Here is a 25203-nt window from a genome sequence, read left to right as displayed (position 1 = left end):
AACTTGAGTGAATCATACAAGTCACAAGACTAAAAATCCAAGCACCTAAATGATATACTGTCCAAGTCCAGGAAACCTGTATATCTCTAATTCAGCTAAACATGTTCTTATTTATCACCAGAGCCTTATCAACTTCTTTGTATTTGCTCTTAAAAAGATATGCAACACCAGATGCCACTTTATAGATCATAAAAGATTTTCATCCTTGGAATTCATCCTTCCAGCTAGTTTGAATGTAAAAAGGGAACTTTTATAACATTACTGATAAAATATATTCTGTTTCCAATATTCTAGATATTTTAAGTGCTTATCTAATGTCCTATAGTATATCTATTTTGTCACAACAGCTTTTTTCTATTAGAAGCTGTGTGTGTCATGATGCAATGAACACACAAGTGTACTCTGGCCCCATCCGGAAGAATTTTTACTGTTTGAGCATTGATCACATGACTTCGTTTTACTATTTCATTCATGCTCAAATGAGAACCCCATTGAGGTCATGTGGCCCACACCCTCCTACCTGATTGGTTATATGTTATTTAAAAAGGTGGTTGAGTTAGCAAAGAGAACACTATGACTAAAGGTGCAGCTGGAATCCAAAATACATAAGCTTTTTTTGTCTTCACATGCCTATGGATTTTAATATGGCTCAATAAATTCCACTTATATGAAATCTCTTTCCAATTGTGCTTGAAGGTTGATAAAAGTTTTTTCAGCATTTGACACAAAGTTTGGGAGGAAGGACATTTTCCTGGCACTTGGAACCTTTGGGAACTTGGTGGAATCTTGGATTCTTCTAGTTTGTGGTTCCGATGTTTAGCAGGTACTTTAAGCTATTGTCTACCAGTGGCCCAAAAGGTCTCTCTGCAATGTAAGAGGACACTAGTAATGTACATGGCATATGGTAAATAGTGCATTCTGTTTCAAATTTTGTATCAGGCACCATGTTATGCTCCAAATGGCAGTACTAAGACAATATAACACCAGCATTAAACAGAAGTTTTCCGTTATATTAAGCTGCATGTGTTTCAAGGTTCTATTAATGTTATTTTTACGGAAAATGTAACTTCGCATTGATTTTGGTTTTCTTCTTTCTATTTTTGTTTTTTTGTTAAGTTTAGAAGAAATTGTGGTTAAATCACTTATATTGACATAGAAATAAAAAACAGAGACAAGCCTTAGTTTCAGGTTGTTTTTATACTTACTGATATAATCTCTATATATAAAATAGGATGTATGTATGTATGTATGTGTGTGTGTATGTATGTGTGTATGTGCCACCGTAACTCATAAACGCCTCGAGCAATTTCAACCAAACTTAGTACATATATAACTCATCCCACGAGGACAAATTTTTTTGAGGGGAAGGGATAACACAGTCCCACTACCTCTGGGGGGGGGGTAAGAGTTTGGATGTGGGTGTAGGATGTGTGTATGTATGTTTGTGTCACCACAACTCATGAATGCCTGAAGCAATTGCAACCAAACTTGGTACATATGTAACTCATTCCATGGGGACAAATTTGTGTGTGTGTGTGTGTGGGGGGGGGGGGGGTAATAACACAGGTGAAAGCTAAGCTTTGATTGGTTGTTTTTGGCAACAAAAATTACAGGGGAAGTCGGTGAGTTTTTGATTTTTAATTACACCAGTATTACACAGACCTCCTGCTCCTCAGATATCTTACACAGACAATTTCCTCCTCCTCAAATACGAATATTACACAGATAACCTCCTTCTCTTATACCAATATATTACACAGACGTCCTCCTCCACGGCGACCTCCTCCTCATATACTAATATATTACACAGATGACCTCTTCCTCCTCATATACTAATATATTAAATCAGTACATACATATATACACACACACACACATATTTAAATTCTTTTCATATCTAAAAATAAAATACATGGGCAATGCCGGGTAATCAGCTAGTAGTATATAATTACAAGGGTAGGCGATAACATCACTATCCAGCAAATATGCAAAGTGGAGTAAATTGGTAAATTGCACATGTGCAAAATACCGATAAGCTAGCTTTTAAGCCTACCACACATTGGTTGGGGGTGGGGTGGTCTACTTAGTATTATGTTTGTACACAGATAAGACATGTAAAGGCTGTTAACCACAGAGATGCATGTAGTGCACTTTGCAGGCTTACAGGCTATTGGTGGTGCCACTGTTCAATCCAGCAGGCTGCCCTGCACCTTACAGGTAGACGACAATAGTGGATACATCCTGGGTTCCCCCAGCATTTTAAAGCAAAAATGCTTAATGCAAAAATAATAATAACATTAGGTATTAGTCAACAGTTTGGTCAAAACATGCTGGATTTTGTGTGTAATGTTAGTGTAGGAACTGGCAGGACAACACAGACACTTGCTATGGGCTATGAGCTTGTGTATTCTTGCAATATATTAACCAATATCTCATATTTATTGTTATTTTTGTAGTAAGCATTTTGACTTTACAAATTTGGGGGAGCCCAGGGTGTATCCACTATTATAGTCCGCTTATAAGATGCAAGGCATCTCACTGATTCAAATAGTGACATCACTATTAGGGCTCGGTCCCATGGAAGTAAAATTCTGCGCTGCTGCTAACAGCACTGTGAGGATCACGTGAACGAGCTGCAGCAGCTCCGTTAAGCAGCCAGGTCACATGCTCCGCGGTGAGGGCTGCAAGCTTTCCAGTCTCCCAAAGAAGCCTATGGAAAGCGCGCAGCAAAGATAGGACACATTATCTTTCCCGCACCTTGGAGTCGACATGCGAGTTTGCACTCGCATGCCCTATCTTTGGTTAGGAGCGAGGAGTTTCATGCACCTAACAACCTCTGAATAATAATAATAATCTTTATTTGTATAGCGCCAACTTATTCCGCAGCGCTTTCAGGCATGGATAAATGCAAAACAAAACAACAATTGCAACAATTACAATGTGAGATACATTAGGTTAGACACAAATGGGTTGAGGGTGGTACAGGAGGTGCAGGGGTTGGGGAACACAGACAATAGGAAATTTTATGTACATATCATTTATCAGAAGGCAAACAGGGTGGAGCACCATAGGGAGGGGCGAGGGACTAGGTCAGGAGATTTGGTATGCTTCCCTGAAGAGGTGCGTTTTTAAGGCACGTCTGAAATTTTGTGCATCGGGAATTGTCCGGATGCCTTGGGGTAGAGCGTTCCAGAGGATGGGTGCTGCTCTGGTGAAGTCCTGTAGGCGAGCATGTGAGGTCCGTATTACAGGGGTGTTTAGTCTGAGTGTGTTAGCCGATCGGAGTGAGCGGGCTGGGTGGTGTACTGACAGTAGGGAGGCGATGTATGGTGGCGCAGTGCCATGCAGAGCTTTGTGAATGAGGTAGAGGAGTTTAAATTTAGTTCTGCAGTGGATGGGCAGCCAATGCAGCGACTGGCATAATGCAGAGGAGTCTGAATAACGACTGGATAGAAAAATGAGTCTAGCTGCTGCATTTAGTATGGATTGGAGTGGAGCGAGTCTAGTGCGGGGGAGGCCAATGAGTAGCGAGTTGCAGTAGTCAAGCCGGGAGTGTATGAGGGCAACCACGAGCGTCTTTAGCGTGTCTGTGGTTAGGAACGGACGTATTTTAGCAATATTTCTGAGGTGCATGTGGCATGTTTGGGCCAGAGATTGGATATGGGGGGCAAAGGAGAGGTCAGAGTCCAGTGTGACCCCAAGGCATCGGGCATGCCGTCTGGGGGTTATGATGGTGCCAGACACTGGAATGGAGATGTTGAGGGGAGGTCGGTTAGAAGGTGGAAAGACAAGGAGGTCAGTTTTAGAGAGATTTAGTGTGAGAAAAAGGGAGGACATAGTGTTAGAGACAGCGGACAGACAGTCGGTGATATTTTGGAGGAATGGTCCAGAGATCTCACGAGAGGAGGTGTGTAGTTGGGTGTCATCAGCGTAGAGATGGTATTGGAGGCCAAATTTGTGGATGGTTTGTCCAATTGGGGCAGTATAGATAGAGAAAAGAAGGGGACCAAGGACTGAACCCTGGGGTACACCGACAGCGAGAGGAAGTGGAGCAGAGATAGAACCAGCAAAGGAAACACTGAAAGAGCGGTCAGAGAGGTAGGAAGAGAACCAGGAGAGAGCAGTGTTCTTTAGACCAATAGAGCGGAGCATAGTGAGAAGGAGGTTATGGTCGACAGTGTCAAATGCAGCAGACAGGTCAAGGAGGATTAGTAGGGAGTAATCACCTCTCGACTTTGCAGTCATCAGGTCATTTGTTACTTTTGTAAGGGCAGTTTCGGTCGAGTGTAGAGAACGGAAACCAGACTGGAGGGGGTCGAGGAGCGAGTTGTCAGAGAGAAAGCGAGTAAGGCGGGAGTAGACCAGGCGTTCCAGTAATTTGGAGATAAAGGGGAGGTTTGAGACTGGTCGGTAGTTGGCAGCATTAGTCGGGTCCAGGGTTGGTTTTTTAAGCAGAGGGGATATAATGGAGTGTTTGAATGAGGAGGGAAAAGTACCAGAGGTTAGGGAGAGGTTGCAGATTGTGGTGAGGTGAGTAATGAGAGCTGGGGAAAGGGAGCGGAAGAGGTGAGAGGGTCGCTAGCGCAGGTGGTGGGGCGGGCAGCGGAAAGGAGCCTGGAGACTTCTTCCTCTGTTGTACTTCTATAGGAACCTATTGGTCCCTATTAGAAGCATGCGCTGTGCGTTGCTAGCAGTGCAGAATTTTACTTCCATGTAACCAAGCCCTTAGGCTGCCATACTGCACTGTGCACTACAGTGTGACTGTAACCATTTTTTGCCTTATATAATATGTCCCAATACTAAGCATCCCTCCAATGTGTGGTATGTGTAAGTGCCAATACTAAGCATGCCACAATGTGTGGTAGGTGTGAGTGCCAATACTAAGCATCCCCCCAATGTGTGGAATTTGTGAGTGGTTGTAAATTAGTATTTTGCACCTCTGTAGGCTCGTCCATATTGCATTTCTGCATGCTGCTCAGAAATGGTGTTTACACCTTGAAATTGTATACTATTATATCAGCAAGTTAGGTCGCCTGCTATGATTTTCTTGAATGGAGTTGTTCCCTTTTGCTTTGTTTTGTTTGTCAAGTTGGTTTAAAAAAATCTTTAATGTCATTGGTCAGTGTCCTAACCTGTACCCTGCATTATCTGTACAAAGAATATTAGGAGATACAGGTAGAAAATAAAGTTTCCTCTGTGAAAAATCCAGTGTTTGCAGTTGAATTAATTTCGAGAGTGTTGTATAAATAGCATGTTCAGGTCTTATTGTAAGATAAGGGCACACATAGTTCTCAAAACTTTCTTGCATCTTTAAAAAGATGATAGACAATAACATCTTACTGAATCTGGGGTCCAACCACCTTGGCTGGCTTTGCAATATTAAGATTGAGATAATGGTTAGAAAGAACATTGCATTTCCATACTCCTGTATTCAGAAGGCAGATAAAGTCAATGGTGTAAATAAGTCGTCACTTTTATTGTACTATAAACTTTAGATATTGCGAAATGATAAATAACTTTGTAGAACATTCCGTCAGATCTTCTAATTCTATCAACTTTCACCTCAAGGATAAATTCAAATAAATAAGATTATTCACTAAGGGAAGTTGCTGTTTCCTAGGATAGTACATGAAAGATGAATGTTCAGTGGTATGATGTATGGCACTACTTGGAAACATTACTGGGATACTACATTATATGTCTAACTAATATCATATATTGATTTATCAGTTTCTAAAGAATTTATTTTCAGCTTGCATTGCATAAAATGTATTCATAACTCCTTGTGACCTTACGGAAATGCTAAATTATCCCAGACAAAAACCTGGATTAGCAAAAAATAATGGCTCACCACTGGCTCACATGTATATTATAAGCACACACATATACACATATTTTTATATATATATATATATATATATATATATATATATATATATATGTGTGTGTGTGTGTGTGTGTGTGTGTGTGTGTGTGTTTGTAAAATATATCTGTGAGGTATATATATATATGTAGCTGATATACCCGGCTTCGCCCGAGTGTCTGTGATTGGTCAAAGCACTCAGCCAATCAGAGGCAGCACTTCCAGGATGTGGGGAATTTTCAATTCCCGACCAGAAAAAACATGAAGAAGATGAAGAGCCAGGGATCTGGGGAGTGTTTCTTGGTGATGTGTGTGTGTGTGTGTGTGTGTGTGTATATATATATATATGTTTTTGTTTTTTTTCCTGCAGCTAGGGCTTCTTTTTGAGGTAGAGATTATATTTCAAGCCCCCACCCCCCTGAAAATCTCTGCCTTCATTACTTTCAATGGGTTGGCAGCAACGACGGCCCCATTGAAAGCAATGGCATAGCATCGCACTCCTCTGCCACAGCTTTAACAGCTGTGGCAGGGGATTCCTTCATACCCGTTGGGAGTCCCCTCCTCAGTGAACACTGTGACAGAAAGCTTCAATTTTTATTCCCCATAAGGAACTATTGAAGTATAGGCATGCACTCAACTTCATGATACTGTTGTGAACTAACATAAAGTGCAAATGAATCAAAATCAAAATGGACGAATTGCACCAGAGTCATCAATCAATTGGACAGGTTATACTTTTTAATACTCCATTCTCAGATAGCTATACAGCTATCATGGCATCAAAAAATGATATTAAGGATATAGAGATTAGTACATTTAAGTATCTGTTTGTTATATACTATTTTAGATTCATAATGTAGTATATACAATATTCAATTTATAGAATATAATATTTCTAAAAGGAATGTAATCATTACAACATTATAATTTATAACAGTTTGTATTATAAACATATTTAATTTACATGAATTTTTTGTAACAATCCATATAAATATTTCAGTTTTCACATTAGCTGCTGGGACACACGCACACACACACACACACACACACACATACACACACTAGACTAACAGTTTCTACTTATTGCAACCTACTTTTTAGCTTTGCTGGGTACACTGGGGCATAACCTACAGAGTCATCAGTAGGTGGGCTATTTTATGTCCAATGATCATACTTTTGTATTACTGAAGGCCTAGATAAGACAGCACAGTAGCACCATACACACAGATAATACCATGCATGTCTTCACTTACGCTATCCGCTCTAATAGACTGTATTAAGCTCAATTCACATACAAAATTTAAACATATTGTTCATAGTGTTTTTATTTTCATTTCTAACAGATTTCTTTTAAATAAAAATGAATTTGCTGCTTTAAAAGTCAATTTACACAGTTTTGAGGTTTTTGATGCTTTGTAGCATTTTTGTGGCCAGTGATATTTTTATCACATTGCATTTTATAAATCTATTATTTTTTTGGATTGTTTCTTGTATACCTGTAAGGCTGCAGGTCCACGAGCGATAATTCATTGCATTACTGTAACACAGTGAATGCTTTACATGGCGTTTCTATGGAAAGCACAGCCCTGACATCATAGCCATTCTCAGCTCACAGGATTCAAATCGTGGTATGCAACAATTTGCCGCGATTCTCCGCGGTGGGCCTATCCATCAGATAGGCTCACTGCAGAGACCTGACAGCTCTCCCCCTGCTCCCCCATGGCGGAATATTGCTAGCGATATTCCGTCATGGCCGTAGACAGGGGGCTTAAGGGGTTGGTTGAGATAATCCCCCTTTCCCTCGCAACCATGAACTGTACCTACTTTAAGAGCTCCTTTTTTTATACTGAACTAGAAAATTACTTGTGAACAGCATTAAAAATAGAGATGCTAATAAAGTATTGCACTTTTTCATAGCACTGTATATACATTATCCATAGATGTGTGTAAATGTTCCCTGGAGAACATGCAACTCCAACAGAATAGAATTTACAAATCATACAACTCTTATAACAGTCATTCAGAAATACAAGTGATACTCGCTCAATCAGTATAGCTCATTGCAACCTTCTGTCCCCTGCTGTGTAATTCAGAATGGAAGCGTGAGGATTTTTATAAGCATTTTTTTTACATTAAGAAAGTGGTTGGATGAAAGCTATGACTAGGAAGTTAACTTACAGGGTTACAGTGTGTTCAAAAGGGATCATAAAAAACAGAAATGGGGAGGTGATTTGCCTTTTTGTAAAGTCCTGTTGGAAGACCACACTGTGGGAATATGAAGGAAGTTAATGTGTGGAGTCTCTATGGATGGAAATACATGGAGGGAAGAACAGTAATAGTTACAATATCAGGGAAGATGGCCTCAATACAGCTTTCAGAGCCAATGTCCATCAGCTGCCCTCATGGGTTCAGGATCTGGTCTCAGCATGAGATCCTGGCATCTTCCAGTCACTTCAACTACTCAGTTCAACCTCCAATCCTAGGCAAAAGTTATTTTCACAACCCCCCACTGAGCAGCAAAATATGCATAGTAAATAGGCACAAAGAAACAGTGAAGGCAGGTTCATGATATCCTGTGCCATCCCCCACACTGTAATTTTTTTCTGGTCAGTCTGTCAGGCCTATTAATTTACTAAGTCCACAATCATGTGTCTGGAGAGTTAAGGCCCTTTTACACACAAATATTTTTTTTTTAAATGAATTGAAAGATTGAAAGATTTAGCGATTTATTTGCATAAAGTGTTAATCGCCATTAATGGCCATTAACACTTTATCATCTTTATTTGCATGTAAAAGGATCTCTATAACTTGTTGGCAGAGCCCAGTGTGCATTTAAATGCACTCGCAGCTGTGCAAACAGCTGCCAGCACATTCCATAGTTCTCATTGCAGCTAGTATAAACATGCTATGAGGAGAACAGCCTGCAGTCTATTGAAAGATAAGGAAAATACATTCAAATGGAATGTATTTGCTCAGTCTTTCGGAGGTCTGAATGATGGATTTTAAGTGAACCAAAATCCATTGTTCAAATCAAAAGAGCACGATGCCCGTATTTACATCTAACGATTATCGCTGATTTTTGACCTTAAGATCGGGACAATAGTGAATCATGGTGTGCATGTTGGGGCAAACACAGTAGAGTGCAGCAGATGGAGGATAATGTCAATAAATTAAAAGATCAGTAAAAAAAAAGCATAAAATGAACATAATGCCCCCTCACTACCTCTACCCCTCTTATAAATAAAGTGACATATGGCCTTTGGCCATATAACTTGCAGTCTGCAAGTAATATTTCTTCCTTTGTTCAAGTTGAGTCTGCAAGATTATTCACTACAAAAATTATAAAGACATTCAGAACCAGGCTGAGTTTCATCTTTGTCAATATGGGACAAAAATGTCTAGTTGTTCACTTTAGGTATTTATTGAAATATTTAGGTATTTATTAAAATATTTAAACTATGTGTTCAAGTGTGACAATTTATTTTGAAAACAGATTATCCAAAGAAATACTAAATGCCAGAAACCCACACCTTAACAAAAATAAATACAAGAGAAATAAACCATGTGGGCCATTTGATGTCCAATGATCTTTTTTTGTATTTATTTACTGCATATCCCCGAAAGCTTGCTGTAACATCATGTATTTTTGTTAGTGATTAAAAGGTATCATATCTACAAGATTACTTGGTTTCTCTCACTGAAAACAATCACACTTCACTCTAGTGGCTAACATGGTGCCAAACCTTTTTTCATATTACTGCATTTACAAGCACAGCTCCCTTTGATTTCAATGAGAGCTGCACCTGCAACTATGCGCACTGGCCACTGCACAGGTATTGGAGCAACGGCTTCCACTCTGACCCCGGGATATCCCAATTGTGACAGTGGGTGCTGCCTGGAAAACCTCCTTAAGAGTATGCAGTACAATTATAGTTATAATTTTTTTTATATATGTAGTAATAGCAGATTACATGCAAATAAGTTGTAAAAACCTGGTTTATTCAACTATAATTAGTCTAGCTGTATGTAGAGTTGCATTATCATTAAAAAAATATTTAGTTACTCTTCTAATTGTTGTTACTGTGCCTGAAATTTATCAAAATGAGATATGCAGCTGTGTGATAAACTATTTAAAAGGGTATGTTGTGTTTTGTTTAGCTATAAATATTCATTAATGTGGGAACAGTTTTATTTTTTTATAATAGTATTACAATGCTAATAGACAATCAGGGCCATGTGTTATCGCAATTACACAAATTATCTGATGTAATGGTATTTTAAAAATCACACAAATTACACCATATAGTTCTTTTAGCACAAATATGTTTTATTTTGTTTGTTTTATGTCAGCAAAAGTGGATGTAGCATTCTAGTGGCATCAGGTTTCACTAATGTGCTTAATGTTCTCTACCACTTTTTTGATAATTGTGTTGAGCATGCCATGCCAAATTGACATCAGTGCTAGATGAGCCAGGGTCAATATTTCAAAAACTGGCAACCTTGTGGGGTTTACTGATGAAATGCTATCAAGAATATACAGAGAATGAGTGTCGTCAATGAAAAACACCCGGAAAAGGGTTTCCTGTAGATGTCAACAAATTATCAGCAAAAGAAGTCAAAGGAGGATGGCAAGAATCATTTTGACATACAGGTGCAAATTGCAGCTAAATACAACGCTGGTGCTCTAAATAACCTGTCTGAATGCACAGCTTCTTATTACTTAGCATGGATATACTATAACTCTAGAATTGCACAGTTGGAAGGGACCTCCAGGGTCATTGGTTCCAACCCCCTGCTCAAAGCAGGATTTACTAAATCATCCCAGACAGATATTTGTCCAGCCTTTGTTTGAATACTTGCATTGAAGGAGATCTTACCACCTCCCATGGTAATCTGTTCCACTCATTCATCACCCACATCGTCAAAAAGTTTTTCTAATATTTAATCTGTGTCTCCTCCCTTACAATCTAATCCCTTTGCTTCTAATCCCAGTATAGCAGTCAAGCTCAGAGGCTGGTAATTTCCTGGATCCACCCTCTTCTCTTTTTATTGTTTAATATATATTTTATTGAGAATATCAGCAAAAATAAACAAATGTTAAAAACAAATGAAGAAACCCTCAGGTGAAGACATATAAACATAATAGGGCACCCGGCGAGTGCCTGGCATTCCTTATTATCCCATCACTTAGTGGTTAACTAACTTCCCCCCTGGGTATTCCCAGGTCAGGTGTAAACGCCAGATAGCATAGAAATTATAAACAAGGAGGGAGGTCTTATATATGCTTTGAGTACATAGGAGAAGGAGGAAAGTCCATACATTTCCTGTAGTATGGATCAGACTGGCACTGGTGGATCACGACATCAATCTCACCAATAGAAAAAGAAGAGAAAAAAGAAGGAAAAATTGAGAGGGAAAGGATAGAGGAGGGAATGGAGAGGGAGGCTAATGGAAATGGGGAGGAAAGGGTAGGAGGAGGGCTTATCCGCCCAGCGGCCATCCAGATGCGGACACCATCAAGGATAGCATCCCATAACAGTTATATTTAGGGTGATAACACCCCAATGGTTAACCATGAATTGAATTTAGAAGACGAGCAGAAGGCTATCTAAGTCGCCCATGTGCCATAGTAAATGGAGAATTTAGTGTCATCCCTAGCCCGTAATTCTTCCATGTACATAATGTCATCCATAGCTTTTACCCACATTAAGCATGTAGAGCTCACCGTGGTGTTCCACAGTTGCGGTATCACTTGTCTCATGGCTAGGTGAAAAAATCTGAGGACGCCCTTCTTAATCGAAACTATAGGGCCCTTGATGAAGGAAAGGAGAGCGATCTCTGGGTGAATTTAAAATGTAGGTCTTTTCAACATCATTTTTATTTTTTTTTAACTCGTTTTATTGAAAATTAAGTATCATAAGGAACATACAGTCATAGACAGGTGCAGCACATAAATAGTACATAACCTTGTATAGTTAGATTGGTAGGGAGGTTCAGTTACCCTGATACATCAAAAATAACGATTTAATGCTTTCAAGTCAGATCAGATAAGCAGACCAAATCCCAGAGGCCACAGGTCCCGCTCCAGAACATGTATCCACTAGTGAGCACGTCTGAGCTCCAGAATAGATGAAGTCATTAATTGTGGTGAATATAACATGAGGGGGGAATCACATCACAGACCCCACACTTTATGAAATTTCTCAGGACACTTACGTCCCTTGTAGACTATATAATTATATGGCACCACCGAATTGACCAGCTTTCTCCACATTGAGGCCTCAGTCACACGGGCGCATCGGCACCCCTACACCGGCACCGATGTGCCCATGTGACTGACACCAGCAGACGTACGTACCTAAAGACGGCCGTCTCTCTGCAGCGCCGGAGGAAAGAACATGTGACCGGCTTCATTGCCGGTCATGTGTTCTTTCCTCCGGCGCTGCAGAGAGACAGCCATCTTTAGGTACGTCCGTCTCCTTCCTGCAGTCACATGGGAGCATCGGTGCCGGTGTACGGGTGCCGATGCGCCCGTGTGACTGAGGCCTGAGAGTGAGGGGTTCTTATGATCCATCCACCGCAATGCAATAGTTTTTCTAGCAAGGAACAAAGATTCACGCAGAAAAATCTTTTTATGGTGTTGCCAGCTTTCTTCATCTAATATTCCAAATAGACAAATCTCTGGGCTCGGTGGAACAGGGACTTCCACAAGTTCAGAGAGGAAACCTGTGACCTCCCCGCAGAAACTTTCAATAACAGGACACTTCCACATCATATGCCAAAAATCGGAATATTCGCAGGAACACCTAATGCAGTTTGTAGACTGTATTCTGCCCATTTTGTACAATCTTGCTGGAGTGAGATAGCACTGATACACTTTATACAGCTGGATCATTTTATTATTGGCTGCTGGGGATACATATAGGGAAGATTCCAAAAGCTCTTGGAACGTATCATCTGTAAGAGTCGGTATCAGTGTCCTCCATTTTACTAGGGCAGAGGGTATATCTTGAGAGGCTCGTATTGAGATAAGGTGGGAGTACAGTGCCGATATGAGTCCCTGAGGGCCCTGGGAGCAAAGGATGCCTATTAAGGGGTAATGAGAAATAGCAGGTCTGGGCGGTGGGAACTGCGCCCGCAAAGCGTGTCTGATCTGGAGAAATCTATAGAAATGGGAGTGGGGTAGCTCGTATTTGTTCTGTAGTTGCTCAAATGAAGACAGGGTGTTCTGTGGATAGAGGTCTGCCAGGGTCCGGATGCCATATTGTTCCCAAACCTGGGCATCTTCCAATCGGAGCACTTCCGGAAGCCCAGGATTACGCCAGAGGGGAGTGTCAGCTATTATGTCCATGAACCGGCTAATTGACTTGGCCTGCCACCAGACCTGAGAGGCTAACCTATGAATTGGTAACATTTTGCCTGTTAGAATAGAAGGAGATTCCAGCAAGGACCACAATCTAGGGATTTTTAGGTAATGTGCTAGATGCGCCTCAGAGTTGGGGAGAGGGTCATCACTCAGCCAGCTTCTCAAGTGAATTAGCTGACTGGCCACATAGTAGAGGAACAGATCTGGCAGGGCAGCACCCGCATCTTGCTTCGGCCTTTGAAGCATCGAGATTCGTAATTTGGGGCGGGAGTTTCCCCATATAAAGGAAGACATCAAGGACTGCATGGATTTAAAGAAGCGGGTCGGGATATGTACCGACACATGCTACATTATGTATAGACACTTTGGTAATACTATCAGTTTGATAAGGTTAATGCGCCCCGCCACTGAAAGCGGCAAAGAGCCCCATATTTTAAACTTGGACCTGAATAGATCTATATGGGGGTATACATTTAGCTCTAGAGACCTTCCCACATCATTGGTTATCTGTAACCCCAGGTATTTAAACTGATTGGAGATCTGGAGGCCACAGAGTGAGTCGATATCTGCCAAACGGCTTCCTCCAGAGACAGGCATCAGGGCTGATTTAGTCCAGTTGATTTGAAGGCCCGAAAAGTCACCAAATATATTAATGAGATTTATTACGTGGGGGAGGGTTGACTCAGGGTCCGCCAAGAAAAGCAAGAGATCATCGGCGTATAAAGCCACCCGGTCATCGCTGTCTCCTACTGCGACACCCTTGTATAGCTGCGTTTCTCGTAGCAACATAGCTAGCGGTTCAATGGCCAGAGCAAATAGTATGGGGGATAGGCGATACCCCTGTCTAGTTCCTCTATGTAATTTGAAATAGGGAGAGCAGGACCCATTAATGGAAATAGCTGCTAGGGGGGATTTGTACAGCAGAGTGATCCAACGAATGAAGGTCTCACCGATACCGAATCTCTGTAAAACCTGAAAAAGAAAGGACCATTCAATTGAATCGAATGCCTTTGCCGCATCTAAGGAGGCCAAGGCCCAGTCCTCTCCTTCGGCCGCCCCCACCTGCGTCACCACCTGGGCCCTCCGTAAGTTGTCTCTGGTGGACTTCCCGGGCATAAATCCCGTTTGATCCGGATGGATTAAGTCCAGTATTATGGTATTGAGACGATTAGCCAGCATTTTAGTCAGAAGTTTGTAATCAGTATTAAGTAGGGAAATCGGCCTGTAAGAACCACAGTCTAGGGGATCTTTATCCGGCTTTAGAATAAGTACTATTGTTGCTTCGTGGAAGGATGGAGGGATATCTCCCTTCTCATAGGCCACATTATATGTAGCAAGTAATGTAGGGAGCAGTATGTCTTGTTATTTGGCATACACCTCGATTGGGATGCCATCAGGGCCTGGCGATCTGCCACTGGACATGCCCGAAAGCGCTTCCGTTAATTTGGTCAGAGTAAAGGTCGCATCTATAAATGCTTGTTGGTCCTGTGTGAGTGTCGGGAATGTAGGTTTATTTAGAATATCGTTCAGGGTGTCCTGAGAATGGTGGAATTTGGTGTTATACTGTTGAAACCGCATCCTGATCTGATCCGCATCCATAGGAACTTCTCCTGAATCAGATTTGACACGTAATATAGAGGGGGATGCTGAATTCTGGTGGACTAAAAGAGCCAGCAAGCTGCTGGGTTGATTACCTTGTTCATAGTATTTTTGCTTAGCAAAGAAAGTGGACCTATGAGCTTTCTCCTGCAGATATAGGAGGTATTGTCTTCCTTGGCTCAACCACCTTGTTCTATTATCATCTGAGGGGTCTGCAACATAAGTTGCCTCCAATTTGGAGTATTCAGATGCCATCTCCTGCTCACATCGGGAAGTGTTACGTTTAATAAAGGATATAGAGGAGCGTAGGCAACCTCTGATGAAGACCTTAAGCATCTCCCAGAGTAGTGCCGGATCAGTGTCAGGGCTATTTATTTCCAGGAAGGTGGTGAGCCTTAGCGAGTACCTGCCCGCTCGGAAGAAAAGGTTCGGGTGCCGGCGGGGGAGAGCAGGGGGGAACGGAGGGGAGATCTCTCTCTCCCTCTCTCCCCCCTGCTCCCTCCTGCTCATTCCTGCAACTCACTGTCGGCACCCGAACCTTTTCTTCCGAGCAGGCAGGTACTCGCTAAGGACAATGCTCAAGCAATTGTCCTTAGCAAGTATGCTCGCTCATCTCTAATTACAACCTATTAATGTCACCAGATTTGAAACCAGCGGGCTGCCCTGCACCCCAAAGGTACACCACAACAGCACTGACACCCTGGGCTGCCCCAACAGTAAAAGCTGCACTGCACATTATAGATAAATGCTGATAAATGCGAGGTATTATCTGATATTTAAGCTAGAATATGTTAGCCCACAACCCACGGCAAGGGTCCTCGCTTCGTGTGGGTACCTACACTAGCAGTTAAAATCACAGAAAGGGAATTATCAAACAGAAAAAAATCCAGTCACAAACCCTCCCTATAACGAGGAGGGTGGTTGCTTAGTGTTAATTCCTACACAAGAAAGTCTGCAGAAATATAAGCTTTCCTAACATGCAATGCAACACCTCCTCCCCTTAAGTTTGTTTCTTATAAATAAGGCTTGTATTCCAATCCTGTGTATCATCCCACCACGTTTCAGCAATGCCTATGACATCATATTTCTCTTCCTGTGTTTGGAGCACCAGTTCTCCTTCTTTGGTTCCCTTGCTCTGTGCATTTGTATAGAAGCATTTCAATTTCAGTGATCAGTTTCTCTACTTTCCTTCCAAATTTTCTGACTTTACTCTTTCTTTCGACTTGTAAGAGCAAGATTACTTATTGTATTCATTAGTTAAATATTTTTGCCTGGACTTTTGTTTTCCTTCTCATATAGTTCTAGTTTAAAACTCTCCCAATGAGGGTAGCAAAGCACCTACCAAATATAGATAACAAGTTTGAGTGTCATTGCTATCTAAGAAAAACAGAAAAGCAAGACTCCGGTGGGCAAAAGAGCACAGATATTGGATCACTGAATGCTAGAAAAACATTGCCTGGTCAGATGAATCCAGAGTTTTGTTGCACCATGCTGTTAGGAGGGTTACAATTTGGCACAAACAGCATAAATCAATAAACCTTTCCACTCAGGTGTCAACAGTTCATATAGTGTTGTGATTCTGAAGACTAAAGGAGATCTAACGCAATGGATGTCTCTAATAGAGGGGGTCATTCATTGTAGGTCTACAATTACAGCAGCCTGTATTCTATTAATTTTACTGCAGATCAGTACTGTGGAATGACAGATAATAACTATTGGTTTCACACAGAGAATTGGAAAACAAATTGCAAAGAAAAAAGTCTAACAAGCAAAATAATATATTTTATGTCATATATAAACAGCTTTCTTTATATAGAAAACTAGGAACAGTATCAGAATTAGAATCTTTAATAGCATAATAATTGTCACCATAGCCTATTATAAAAGTAACTGGCAGGAAGAATACTAAGTTCTTGGACTCATTCACATAGTATTAAAAAGATCCAACCACTTAGGAATTATCTTACATATTATAAAAATTAGATACAATGAAAGAACAATTGTTGTGACAACAAGGATGCTATTCATTTGTTTCTTACTTATTTTGTATACAGGTTGATTTGGTAAATATTGGCAGCTCAGACATAGTGGATGGAAATCACAAGCTGACCCTTGGATTGATCTGGAGTATCATCCTCCATTGGCAGGTGAGCTTCCCTTTTTGTTTAGTTGCACATATTCAGGCTCAACACTGTTAAAAACTGGTAAGCCAAAAGTGGATGTCCTGCTGCTGTCCTGACAACCTCCAATAATTCTGCAGCGATCAGTTAAAGTCTAATATACGGTTGCTGCACACAACACTTCCTTAGGCCAAGGTGGGAGAAAAACTCATATCACTGATGCAAGCTTACCAGGATGTGGACAATGCATCCAAACCACAAAGCATCTTCAATCCTCTTGTAAGCAGCATCCGGGGTTTAAATTATCCACAAGTCATCTTCTTAAAATGAATATCTCTTTATTAATCCATTCTTTGCAGCCAACAATGGTCAGTTTCGTGAGTTTATAAGGTTGTATGGTGCTTCTCCACAATTTAAATGACAGATAAATGTATTAAATTCATTTAATATTTATTCTAAGCTTTCATGCCCGTCCTGGGCACTTCCTCAGATTCAACTGACATCTAGGTGCAGATGACATTTAAATGGAAAAAAAAACTAAGAACTGTCAGTTCAGAGTTCATACTGTTGGGTACTAGGATAAGCATGTCCATGAAAATGATTCTAATCTGTATAAGTTGCCTATCATGTAGTTTATGGAACGTATGATGATTAGAGATGAGCGAACGTACTCGGTAAGGGCGATTTCGCAATCGAGCACCGCGATTTTCGAGTACTTCACTACTCGGGTGAAAAGTACTCGGGTGCACTGTGGGTGAGCGGGGGGTTGCAGCGGGGAGTGGGGGGGAGAGGGAGAGAGAGAGGGCTCCCCACTGTTCCCCGCTGCTACCCCCCACTCCCCTCTGCAACCCCCCGCCCCACAGCGCACCCGAGTAGTGAAGTACTCGAAAATCGCGGTGCTCGATTGCGAAATCGCCCTTACCGAGTACGCTCGCTCATCTCTAATGATGATTTTTTATTTTTTTTTAAACAATATTAAAGGCTCAGTCAGACGAGTGAATTTTCCACGCACGTATAGGTGCGGGAAAAAAAATCGCACATCACGTGTAGAAAACATTGCGTTACCAGGGGCATTTGCACTCACTCACGTGTCCTATCTTTTGCAGGCGCGAATGTTAAGTGCTTCTAAAAAACAGGCATGTGACCACTTTCATTGTAAAGCATTGGTTCTAATAGAGCCGTTTTTAAAACGAGCCTATACATGTGTGAAAAAAAACGCTCATCTGACTGAGTCCCAAAAAAAGAAAACAATTATCAAATTTAAAAGAAATATATAAGACACAATTTGAAAATATATGCATAGGCATATATGGAAGATACATATAACTTCATAGAGTGTTTAAAAACACTGCCCCTTAAAAAAGATTATAAAAAGTCTCATACATGCAATAAATCCATAGGTTAAACATTTCCTAAAGGAATACAATTTTAAAGCCTTTACATCTTACACATTTTGATGTGATCATCATAAGCATGTTGGCTCAGCGGTTAGTACTGATGCCTTACAGCACTGGGGTTCTTGGTTCACATCTGAACCATTTGTATGGAGTTTGTATGCTCTTTCTGTATTTCTGTGGGGTTCCTCTCACATTCAAAAAACATAGATAGGTGAATATAGGTTGTGAGCCCCAATGGAAACAGAACTCAGTATCAAGTGACTAAGTGCTGTGTAATATGCATGTGTTATATAAATAAAGGTTATTGTTATTAATAAAGGTACTTCAGTGAGGTCTGCTTATAATATGAAATAAGACCAGACCAGTATAACAGATTAATTTTGGATTTTTTATTCATTCCTGAAAAATCAACAATTCAAGTGGTGTATTCAACTTAATGAACTGTAGCCCCTTCCTGACAAGTGCCATACATGTACAATGCAGCAAGCCAATAGTTCTCACATCGCATGTACGCTGCTGGTTACCAGGGGGCTCCAAAGCTTAAGCCTCAGTAACCGGAGCACTTAAAAAGTATTCCAGTAAAATATGCGCTCTGCAAGCCAAATAGCGTTCTGTTGCGTCAGTTTGAGTTTGACTTTGCATTCGTCTTTTTTAACTCTGGTGGGTGTGGCAGCTGTTGGTGTACACCAAGGGGATATTAGGGAGGGTGTTTAGTTTCCTCCTTGCCTGGGTTCTGTGCTGGTCAATCCAGTGCAGTCTCCTTCTGCTGTTGGTAGGTGACATCTCTAGATCTGATTTTAGTGGTTCTTCCAGCAGCTCCTCAGATAAGTAAAGAGATTTAAACTTAAAAGTTTTGCTTACTAATATGATAGTTGTTTTTTGCCATTTATCTGGGTCAGTGAGTGGCACAGGCACAAGGGTTGGATGCGCCCTAATCAAGGCGGACCATCCACTAGTAGGCAGGGGTTGTCACCCTCTAGTTTTCTTCATACTTCAGGGGGTTCCTGGTAGTGTAGTGTGAACACTACTAAGTGGGTGTTTTGGTTTACAGTTTTTACACGTACAAGGCAGACGTGACCCTTTCCTACTGTTCTAAGCGCTCTCGTGTGCCTAAACAGCAGTTTAAAAAGATGCTTACAAAATGATGCCAACATAAAGTGGACATCTGGTTAATGTTAAGTACTAACTATTTTATGTGGTGCGAGTTTCAGTCTTACAAGCAGAAAAATAAAAAGATTGAAAATTGCAAATTTTTCAATATTTTCTTTAAATTTAGGATTTTTTTCATAAACAAACACAAAAGGTGTTGACCAATATTGACCACTAACATAAAATACAATATGTCATGAAAAAGCAATCTTAGAATCACTCAGATAAGTAAAAAGATTCCAAAGATATTACCACATAAATTGATACCTGTCGAATTTAAGAAATGGGGCTAGGTCAGGAAAACCAAAACTGCCTGCAGACTATGTGATGGCAATTAATACATATTAGGATAATTTTTATGGACATGCTTATCTTAGTACAACTTAGCATGAACTCTCAATAGACAGACCTTATAGGACTTTTTGCATGTAAATATCAGCAGCACCCAGATGTCAGTTAAACCTGATGAAGTGCACAAAACGTATAATTGGTTTGTGTCCAAGCTTAGAATAAAGATAGCATGTGTTTAACATATCTACGTGTCATTTACTTCCTCCTCTTCAGCCAGCCTGAGAAGGGGAAATGAAAAATCAAAAACAATCACAGAAAATGTCCGTTACTTACTGGGTGAGGAGTGCATATAGATGCATCCTCTCACCATGCAGGTAGCTGACTACCAAATGGAGGAGCCAATAACACCTGTGCAGGACACCGATAAGACAACCACTCACACTGCCTCCTGATAATGAGGGGGGAGGATGCTTGGTGTAAACTCCCACACATAGTGGATACAGGGTGCCAGACCATTCTGATATATGTAGTTCACCATGCAGACCAGCAACCTATTAATGACGCCATGATAATTCAGCGGGTTGCCCTGCATTTCCATCAGTGAAGCACATTGGTACTGCCACCCTGGGCTCCCCCTGGAGTCTTAACGCCACACTGCATGTGAATGATAGATAATAAATGCAAGGCATTGGTTGGATGTTGGCCAAGATACATGAGCCCACTAACCACTTCACGGTTCCTTGCGTTGTAGTGGGTCCCTACACTAATATAAATGCATCACAGAAGGGGAAATCAAGAATTAAAAACAATCACAGAAAAATGGCCGTTACTTACTGAGTGAGGAGTGCATATAGATGCATCCTCCTCTCACCATGCAGTAACTGACTACCAAATGGAGGAGCCAATAACACCTGTGCAGGACACCGATAAAACACCCACTCACACTGCATCCTGATAATGAGAGGGGTGGATGCTTGGTGTAAACTCCCACACATATTGGATACAGGGTGCCAGACCATTCTGATATATGTAGTTCACCATGCAGACCAACAACCTATTAATGACCCCATGATAATTCGGCGGGTTGCCCTGCATTTCCATCAGTGAACCACATTGGTACTGCCACCCTGGGCTCCCCCTGGAGTCTTAATGCCACACTGCATGTGAATGATAGATAATAAATGCAAGGCATTGGTTGGATGTTGGCCAAGATACATGAGCCCACTAACCACTTCACGGTTCCTTGCATTGTAGTGGGTCCCTACACTAATATAAATGTATCACAGAAGGGGAAATCAAGAATTAAAAACAATCATAGAAAAATGGCCGTTACTTACTGAGTGAGGAGTGCATATAGATGCATCCTCTCACCATGCAGGTAGCTGACTACCAAATGGAGGAGCGAATAACACCTGTGCAGGACACCGATAAAACAACCACTCACACTGCCTCTTGATAATGAGGGGGGTGGATGCTTGGCGTACACTCAGCTACCAAGTCAGCTACCTGCATGGTGAGAGGAAATGAGTAACGGCCATTTTCTGTGATTGTCTTCAGCACGCCTGGATCATTTTTTCTTTTTTGGTTATCCCTCCTCGGACTCTCTGTTGTTCTGTGGGTACTGGCTGCTACTGGAGCTTATTTGCACTTTTATGATGTTGTGCCACTGCACAACCACTGAGGTTCCAACTTTCCCAATCTTTTATTTAATGTACTCTATTTTTAACTTTTGCTCATTTAGCTCATAGAGGAATGTCATCCAGTGTTATTCAACTAAAAAACCAGCAATGAAATTAAAGCACACGTACCACACATGATTTGTTACACTTCAATATGATCCTAAAATAATAGCTGCAATTACTATTATAGTGACAACTGTAATTTGTATGGATGCTCTATAGTTCTTCAGACCATGCAGTGACTTCATATTACTAGCTTTGTGGTGGTCATATGATTAAAGGACAAACGAAGCCAGTGTCATTTGTACTTACCATTGTGAAGATGAAACTGGAGAAGACAAGAGCATTACAAAATATACTATATATCTTCTGGGTCTCCAGCTTTCTCTGAAATATGAGCATGTGAATTCTGATTTATGTTTCCTTGTGCTATGAATTTAAAGCAAGGTGTGTTTGAAGACCAAAAAGAAACAAAAACTATTTCTATTATTGTGGCATTATGCAACCTAAAATACTCAAAGTTATGTATTGCATATTGTTGTATCTGAATATATTAATAATTGCTTGTACCAAGCACGGAAAATGATGAAATCTGAAAAAAAAATCAGTACAGTTAGTTGACTGTGGTCTACCCTAGTACAGTATAAACATTTTTGTGTACAATAACTTACAGATAACAACAACAAAGTGTTAATATCTACCTGAAAAAAGCTCCAAGTGTTTCAAAGCAGTTAAATAGTTTGTTTTCTATTTTCTTAATTGTCATAAATGTGTCAACTTGAAAAATGATAACTATTCTTACTTATTTTAATAATGTCATGAATGTTGAAGGAAATTTCATGAAAATGAGGTCACCTACAAATCTGATGCCCGCATAATTAATATTCAGGATTTTAATGTTGATACAAGGTACATCAGCTTGAAGAAAATTTGATGGAGATTTAAATTAAAAACTTTAGTCACTTGGATTTTATATACATATTCTATTTAGCTTCTACTACATAGCACATGGTTGTTGTTACATGAATTCATGAATGGGTGTGAGTCAGACCTGCCTCTGATTGGCTCAGCGCTGAGCTAATCAGGGGGCAGGTCTGACTCACACCCCCTTCACACCCACTGCAGGCCGGCCGCGGGGAACTCCGGCTGCCGGGAGCAGGGGAGTATGTATATTTTTTTTATTTTAACACTTTTCTGGATGAATTGCAGGGAAGGACTTATATATTTAAGCCCTTCCCGACAATTCCTCCCACACTCACCCACAGCGCATTGCTTTCAATGGAGCCGGCTGTATTGCCGGCTCCATTGAATGCAGTGCGCTGGACAGCTCCGGCCCGTTTCTAATGAAACGCGGCTAGGAGCAGATTTTCGGGCGATTTTCGGGCACCGGTCACGCGATTTGCGGATGCGCATTCATCATGCGATCCGCAAATCGCACGAAAAAAAGCCCGTCTGACTAAGGCCTAACTGGGGAATCCATAGGAGCCCCAATTACAGAGGAACCCCCCCCCCCCCCACACACACACACAGTGACTGTAATAACTGGCAGAGCAGCTCTGCCATATCAGGGGTCATTGGCGATGATGTGATCATCAGGTCCAATATTAAAATGCCACTGACACTTCCTTTATTCTTTAAATAGTGCTCATTGAGCACTATGTAGCCTGCAAAAAACAAGGTAGAGGTGGTTATAACCTGCTTCTGTCTTCTCCTCCAGGTCCTTGGTTGTCTCTGACAGACAAGCACTCAATTTGCTCGTGCTAGTTTGCTGGAGCAAGAGCTTTAAACCTGCTCTGTATTTTTACTATTGGATGGGTTAATTAACTTTTTTTATGCCAATTTGTAACATTTTGTGCTTTTTTAAAAGTGCTGTAGAGAACTCTATGGGAAAAACATTGGAATAAAAGCCATACCCAGAGCATGATGCTTTTTGAAAAAAAAAAAACATCTCAAAAAAAGCAACAAAAGCATCAAAAAACAAACCCTATGTCTGCAGACTACAAAATTTAGCTACAAACATTGAAGAAACATCTGGCCGTAGTGTTTTTAACACAAGCAAAAAAAAACTGTGAAAAATGCCAAAAAACACCACAAATAATACATTAAATTGCTATGTGAAACCAGTTTATAACTTGTCAAAACTGAGCTCAAACTTGGGAGCTCCTTCACTGCAAAAACACTTGCAGGGCCAACGGACAGCACTTTTTCCAATGCATGCATTTTCCTTTGCTACATATCTCATATTATTATTTACAGGCATAGTGATAATGTACTGGCATATACAGGATTTAATTTTCTGCATGAGCAGCCAATGAAACAATGAATCATTAAAAAGCACTAAAAGACACAGCTTAATAAAATTATTTTGCTTCCTTTTTTAGATGCTTGGTGAACCTCCCAGCACACAACTTATGACAACTGATGCAGATTACTGTTCCTGAGATTAATCCATACACTACTTCTTAGCAAGTGATGTACGGACTGCCAAGTCTCTGTACCGGGAAGCCGTTTTATCATGTTTCATGCTTTGGTGGCAGAGACTCCCTCAGCAAAACCTGTATACAGAACATGAAACAGCTGATACGGTGGCTTCTCCCATACAAAGACCCCACAGTCTATAAACCACTTGCTAAGAAGTGGTGTATAGATTAAGCATAGAAACAGCATTCTGCAGCAGCTGTTGGCAGTTGTGTGCAGGGAGGGTCACAAGCATTTTAACAAAAAGGAAGCAAATGCCTTCTATTAAATATATTACATAGTGTCTTTAATTCACATTTCAAGTTACATCCTCCTGAAGAGATTTGGGTACTTTAAACTGGGGAATATTGTACGATTTAATTTAAGAGCATTCATTTAGGTGTGTACATGCTTATAATTCATAAGTCCATCTTTGTGATGTGACCCAAATGGCAGAATCTCATATTCTTCTGAACTTTTTTTTTTTTGGGGGGGGGGGGGGGGGTTGGGGGAGGGGGGGGGGGGGCTTATTTGGAATTTTTTGGATTGCATATTAGGAGTATTTTGTGTCATGTTCTATTGCTTTTGCCACTTTATGATCATTTGTATATAGGACACTAAGAAAAATTGCCTTCCCTATGAAATAAATAATAGGTATGCTTAATTGTCTGATACTGTATGTTGAGAGGTATGTGTTATACTAGTTATATATCATATAATCTAGTCATTTAATGTTTTATGCATCCACAAATAAGATGTATTCTAGCATTAAATATTTCCTCTTGGAATCTCTATACAAATACTCGTAGTTTCTGAGCTTATCTTATGATTCTCTTTTCATAATTCAGTAGTAGCGCACTTCTGTAAGTTTCAACCACTGACAACAGATTAATGCGTTTCTCCAAGCTTACTATTTTAATATATGTCAAACTATTTTATTTTCCATTACTTCCCCTTGAATCCTGATTATCTAGATGATGCAGAAAACAATTTAGTGCAGGAACATGCCACTTATATATTTGCTAGGGCTGTGCTTTAAGATAAACCGTTTATCTTGCTTTACAGTTTCAAACATTGATGGTTGTATATCTTATTCAGGTGAAGGATGTAATGAAAGGCATTATGGCTGACTTACAGCAGACAAATACTGAAAAGATCTTACTAAGCTGGGTCCGCCAATCAACCCGCAATTACCCACAGGTCAACGTTATCAATTTCACCAGCAGTTGGTCTGATGGATTGGCTTTTAATGCACTCATCCACAGTCACAGGTATGAAAAAT

The 25203-nt window shown here is 40.6% G+C and overlaps 1 protein-coding gene across 1 annotated transcript in view; it reads left to right on the top strand.

Moving 5' to 3' along the window:
* DMD (dystrophin) overlaps window positions 1-25203 on the top strand; it is a 2524637-nt gene that overhangs the window by 622581 nt on the left and 1876853 nt on the right. The window contains exons 5-6 of the mRNA XM_066577956.1: window positions 16883-16975; window positions 25020-25192. Of these exons, the coding sequence (XP_066434053.1) occupies window positions 16883-16975; window positions 25020-25192 (266 nt within the window). The remainder of the gene's footprint in view (window positions 1-16882; window positions 16976-25019; window positions 25193-25203) is intronic.

Source organism: Eleutherodactylus coqui, chromosome 1, assembly GCF_035609145.1.
Source record: "Eleutherodactylus coqui strain aEleCoq1 chromosome 1, aEleCoq1.hap1, whole genome shotgun sequence".
Taxonomy (NCBI): domain Eukaryota; kingdom Metazoa; phylum Chordata; class Amphibia; order Anura; family Eleutherodactylidae; genus Eleutherodactylus; species Eleutherodactylus coqui.
The sequence above is the reverse complement of the archived record's forward strand: the minus strand, read 5'-3'. Positions and strand labels throughout refer to the sequence as shown.